Source organism: Carica papaya, chromosome 2, assembly GCF_054855325.1.
Source record: "Carica papaya isolate Zhongbai chromosome 2, ASM5485532v1, whole genome shotgun sequence".
NCBI classification, from domain to species: domain Eukaryota; kingdom Viridiplantae; phylum Streptophyta; class Magnoliopsida; order Brassicales; family Caricaceae; genus Carica; species Carica papaya.
This window is the reverse complement of record NC_142310.1, coordinates 7,231,340-7,237,258: the sequence shown is the minus strand read 5'-3', so window position 1 is coordinate 7,237,258 and position 5,919 is coordinate 7,231,340. Positions and strand designations below refer to the sequence as shown.

The window sequence follows — 5,919 nt, the reverse complement described above, 5'->3', positions numbered from 1 at the left end:
ATAAGTAAAAATAATTTTATTAGAGAATCAAAATTGATATATACCATGACAGAAATATTCAATAAAAACAACTACTACATTTATCAAATAAGGGTTTTATAAATCTTGAGAAAGTAAATTATGTATTTCATGTATTGTGTTATATATTAATTTTTCATATTTCGAGGACACGTTTGAGTCCCAATAAACGCCTCATTTTTAAGTGGATCCTCATCAAATATCCTTCGCTTTATTACACCATCATCATGTTTCTATTTTCTTCTACATATATATATATATATATATATATATATATATATATATATAGACACACACACACACACCACCCACAGAAATATTATTCTATTTTCTCTTGTAGAGCTCTACGTAAACGAACATATATATATATATATGTATGTATGTATGTATGTATGTAAATGAATATGTGGAAATACAAAGTTGGCTGTACTGTATGTGTTTCAGGATACGACACGTTTGGAATTTTCTCTGATATTGGCACACGTAGACTTTAAATCATTGGCCACATATTAGTTGTCCAGACACCAAGAACACCTGTTGGAATTTTTTTTCAGGTTCTTTTGGCTTAAAAATGACAGAAACTAATACCCGAATAATTACAAGGTTAAAGTCTGCTTGTGAAGACTCGTGTATTTGAATGTATTTCTTAAATATTATATCAATATTTGTAATTAATTTTATGATATAATTCAATATAATATAAATAATAAATTTTAATAAATGCTACTTTTACTTTTTTAATTTAAAAATATTTTTATTGAAAATAATTTTTACCACATCATGACAAATATAAGTATTAATTGCATCAAACAAATGTAACTCGAATACTATTTATTTAGAAACTTTATTTTAAATGATAAATATGCATTATAATATACACGTAAGAGTTCTTAATCTTGATCAACGTACGGGAAGTTCAAAATCATTATATGCATAAATAGAAATTAATCATGTCAAATGTGAATATTAGTATTTTTTTAAAAAAAAAAGTACTTAAAAGTTAGAAAAAAATATATATATATATAAAATAAACAGATTGAGAAAAAGTAATTAAGGAAATTAATAATCATTTAACACAAGAAGATAATTGCAGACGCTAATAAACAGGTGAAGGTGAATAATTAATTACGCGTCTTAATAACTATGTTGTTTGTCAACTAATTCGGCACATGATACACGCATACTTATATTTAATAAAATATTGTATATATTCATTTATAATGTGATAAAAATTCATTCATTATAACAAAATAAAAATAAATTCTACAATAATATATATTATTTAAAATATGTTCTACTATTAAAATGATTGATAAATATTTATTTAAATATGTTTATATAAGCTACATATTGATTTATAAGTTTATTTCATTTCAATTACTAATTTATTTCACCAAAAGTACACATACAATTTTCACTTAACCTTTTGTGAGAATTTGTAAATTCTATATTTATGATTAAAAAGTTGTGAATATGATAAATGTGTTTGTATTATCTAATTATATAATTTTACTAAATAAATAATTAAATTGTTAGGAAAAATTGAAATGTAGAAAATAAAAATGGTTGAGGGGGAAAGGCACAGCACTGTATAACAGTAGATATATATATAAATACATCTCCCCTAGACCCGGTGGGAATTACTTGTATTGATTTTTTGTTGAGTAAGTGGTTTGTTTGTTGCAGTATTGCAGTCCTCAGCTTGCCGATGGAAGAAAAAGGAGAATATTTATTCATCCAAAAATTCAACACACCCACCATCTCCACTTCTCGTGCCTTCCACACTTTATAACTCACATGATCTGTTCTTGCATGTGATCTTCTCCTTCCCCTCTTCCTCTAATCCTCCATTACTGTTCCTTCTCCCCTCATCTTAATTCCCCTCACCTTGTACAGATGATGCCACCTGAGCAAGAAACTAGTGCTCCCATATGCACCAGTCCGTCTAACATGATCATGCTCGCCAGCCGGCAGCCCGAGAATATCTCCATCCACGCTGAACCCTCATGTAACGTTAGTCCCTGTCCCGAAGATCTTCATCAACCTTCACTCAGTAATTCTGCACAATCAATTACTACCCAACTTAGATTTTCTGTTCTACGCGAATCTTTACGCCCTGTTACCCTCAAGGTACCCTTTCTACATTTCTGCTTGCTTGAAATCATTCTGTATGTTGTAATTCATATGGGTTTTGCAGTTTGAAGATGTAGCGTATGGGATCGTTCTGCAATCTTCCGAGGGAGGTTGCTCTGGTTCGCATGGATCGAAACAGAGACGAATGGTACTCAATGGTGTTAGTGGTGTCGTTCGACCCGGGGAGCTTTTAGCAATGCTGGGTCCATCCGGCAGTGGTAAAACCACCCTTCTAACAGCTCTCGCCGGCCGGCTTCCGGGCAAGGTCTCCGGCACCATTACCTACAATGGCCAATCATTTTCTAGCACCATGAAGCGCAGAACAGGGTTTGTAACGCAAGACGATGTATTGTATGCCCACTTGACGGTTCTAGAAACCCTGACTTATGCCGCTCTGTTAAGGCTACCCAATAAGCTGACCCGGGAAGAGAAGGTGGAGCAGGTGGAATTGGTTGTAATGGAGCTGGGATTAACCAGGTGCAGAAACAGCATGGTGGGTGGAGCTCTGCTGAGAGGCGTGTCGGGTGGGGAACGTAAACGGGTTAGTATCGGGCAGGAGATGTTGGTGAATCCGAGTTTACTGCTTCTAGACGAGCCCACTTCTGGGCTTGACTCTACCACGGCTCAGCGTATTGTAGCCACCTTGAAAGGACTGGCGAGAGGAGGCAGGACGGTTGTCACCACAATCCACCAGCCTTCTAGTAGGCTGTACAGGATGTTTGACAAGGTGGTGGTGCTGTCAGACGGGTGCCCGATTTACAGCGGGTGTGGGGGTCGGGTGATTGAGTATTTCGGATCAATTGGATATGCTCCCGGATTCAATTTCATGAACCCTGCCGATTTCCTGCTTGACCTCGCTAATGGTAAACTAGCATTAATTTTCTCTCTTTTCTTTTTTTTCTTTTAGAAAAAAATAATATTTCCGATTATAATTCAGATTTTTTATTTTTTTCTTTTCTGGAACTTTTTTTAGAAAATGTTAATATTCCTGTTTAAATATTCTAAAAACCCAGACAGCTTTTGTGCTTTACTTTTTTTTCTTTTTGTTAAAAAAAAAAATAACATACTTTTATTTATTTATCTTGAAAAAAACAGCTAAATGCCATGTAAAGTGAACAGTGTCATGGATTACATGAGACTTTGACAGAGACCATACATGCAGTTTTTTTATATGTGTAGCTCCCACACCGGATGTGAATTGCTTAGCAGAATTAGTCTCACTTTTCTCTGAACCTCCTGACCTTAGCAGTCTAATAGGCTTAATTAAGTTGTTAATTATTTTATTGTTTCTTAATTTTATTTGGGAAATATGCTGTTCTAAATTCTGCAACTTTATTTAGATAATTCTAGAACCATTCAAGAAAAAAAAAGCTCTATATCAAGTCAAAAGAGAAGTCAATTATTGATACGAGCTGCGTCTCATGAATAATTTATTGAATTACCATTTTGTTTCTGTCGTCTTTATCTTCCATACAACTTTATTATTAGTTTCTTTCTTTTACCTGATGGTGACTGTGAGCAGATAATTGAAACATCACCATTTCACTGCCTCTTTTTTTTTTTTTTTTTTTTTTTTATCAAAATCTAACTTTTATCTTTTTTTAACTTTGATCTCCATGATTTATTTAATATGTTGCTTAAATGATTTCATGTTATATACACGCTTTACGTTATAATTAGCTGCTAATTATATTATTATCAATTAGTTGATGCATTAATTCACACGGGGTGCTAAAATTGGTTCATTAATTCTCATATACTTTTTTTCTTCCCTCTGAATTTGTCAAGAATGTTTGGACATGCAGGTATAACTCCTGATTTAAGACAGGATGACCAAGTAGCGGATCTTCATGATAGATTTGACAATCTTGATGACCAAAATTCAACTAAACAGTCCCTTATCTCATCCTACAGGAAGAATATATACCCTGCATTAAAAGCTGAGATGAACCAAAATTTTCCGCACCCATCACCTGTTTCCACTACAGGAGCCAATTCATTTCAAACAAGTATGCAAAACCATATTCCCTCTTCATCAGTTCAACTTTAGTAGATTCATAGAATAATTTACAGGGATGATCATCTTCATTTTTTATGATATTCATGCAGGATGTTACGAGAATCAATGGACAACAAGCTGGTGGCAGCAATTCAAGGTTTTACTGCAAAGGGGTTTACGAGAGAGGAAACATGAATCATATTCAGGCCTAAGGATTTTCCAGGTGCTCTCTGTTGCCATCTTATCAGGCCTTCTTTGGTGGCATACTGATATTTCACATATACAAGATCAGGTATATATAAATTACATAGTCATATTCAACTATATGTACATATATCTCTGTAATTATTGATGATTTAAGGTACGTAAATTCAACAGGTAGGCCTCCTGTTTTTCTTCTCCATCTTCTGGGGCTTCTTCCCTCTGTTCAACGCTGTCTTTGCCTTCCCCCAAGAACGACCAATGCTTATAAAAGAGCGTGCCTCCGGCATGTACCGTCTATCTTCCTACTACTTCGCTCGACTCGCCGGAGACTTGCCGATGGAACTTGTTCTTCCGACCATCTTCGTCACCATAACTTACTGGATGGGAGGTCTGAAACATTCCCTGCTCACATACGTCCTAACCCTTTTCGTCATCCTCTACAACGTGCTGGTCTCCCAGGGACTGGGCCTGGCTTTAGGGGCGGTTGTGCCGGATCTAAAACAGGCTACAACTTTAGCCTCTGTTATAATGCTTTTGTTTTTATTAGCAGGTGGGTATTACATCCAGCAGATCCCAGTTTTCATTGCATGGTTCAAGTATATTTCATTCAGTCACTACTGTTATAAGCTTCTGGTAGGGGTGCAATACTCTGCTCATGAGGTGTATGATTGTGGGATTGGGATGCACTGCAAGGTGATGGATTATCCGGCAATTAAGTATCTGGGTATCGATAATAAGTGGTGGGATGTGGCTGCATTGACCATAATGTTGGTGGGTTATAGAGTGTTGGCTTATGTAGCTCTCAGGATGGGACAATCTCACTGATATTAGGTTTATATGATACCATCATATTTACTTTGAATTTGTTATAATTAAGATCTTGATGAGAATTATTAAATTACAATTATTAAGGCATTTACGTACATACATACATACATATATATATATATATGTTTAGGATTATATATTTGTGATGGAAATTAAGTTTGGTGAAGAAGTTGTAAAATGTAAGATGTTGATTTGATTCTAAAGATGAAATGGGCAGTAGACGTATGTTTCCCATTTTCAACGACTTTTGTCAACCGTACAGCTATTAATGGAAGAACTGCCCTTCTTTTTCTTTCTCTCTCTCTCTCTCTCCCTTTAATCTTTTAAATTACAATTTCCATAAAATATCTGATGACAGAGAATAAAAAACAAAAGTAACGAATCAAAGGATTAGAGTCAAACAACTGAAATCCTGTAGATCACCTTCACTGAAAATCACAGAACTATATGATCTGCATACTATATAATCAACTTATGATCTGCATAAATTTCATGGACACATAATTATTTTCGATATTATATATATATATATATATATATATAGAAATATCTAAATTAGATTTGGTTTAATTAACTTAGTTTTAGTAGAGTCAGTAAGTCAATACATACGCGTTTAATGCAATCCTTCATAACGTTTCCTTCCTCTTTCGTATCAGATGGGTTTAATCTTTTGAACTTTCTTTTGTCTAACCTCTTTTATTGAGCCAATGAAAAACCATAACTCTTCTTCCTGTACA

The 5,919-nt window shown here is 34.3% G+C and overlaps 1 protein-coding gene across 2 annotated transcripts; it reads left to right on the top strand.

The window, feature by feature from the left end:
- Positions 1–1,647: 1,647 nt before the first annotated feature.
- Positions 1,648–5,474, top strand: ABCG21 (ABC-2 type transporter family protein). 2 transcript variants are annotated; one of them, XM_088213048.1, is made up of 6 exons: positions 1,648–1,832; positions 1,915–2,148; positions 2,216–3,014; positions 3,957–4,160; positions 4,261–4,442; positions 4,529–5,474. In XM_088213048.1, exons 2-6 carry the CDS (start codon positions 1,915–1,917, stop codon positions 5,177–5,179), a joined length of 2,070 nt encoding a protein of 689 aa, XP_088069174.1. In that variant the 5' UTR covers positions 1,648–1,832; the 3' UTR covers positions 5,180–5,474. The 2 variants fall into 2 exon arrangements, with proteins under 2 accessions (XP_088069174.1, XP_021910496.1); XM_022054804.2 differs by having other exon boundaries at positions 1,648–2,148.
- Positions 5,475–5,919: the final 445 nt, after the last annotated feature.

What these genes read in the sequence shown, in the direction of transcription:
- ABCG21 (XM_088213048.1), top strand. Translation starts at nt 1,915, where the DNA reads ATGATGCCACCTGAGCAAGAAACTAGTGCTCCCATATGCACCAGTCCG. An exon ending in TACGCCCTGTTACCCTCAAG is followed by an intron (nt 2,149 to 2,215) that starts GTACCCTTTCTA and finishes TGGGTTTTGCAG; the next exon opens with TTTGAAGATGTAGCGTATGG. An exon ending in CCTGCTTGACCTCGCTAATG is followed by an intron (nt 3,015 to 3,956) that starts GTAAACTAGCAT and finishes TTGGACATGCAG; the next exon opens with GTATAACTCCTGATTTAAGA.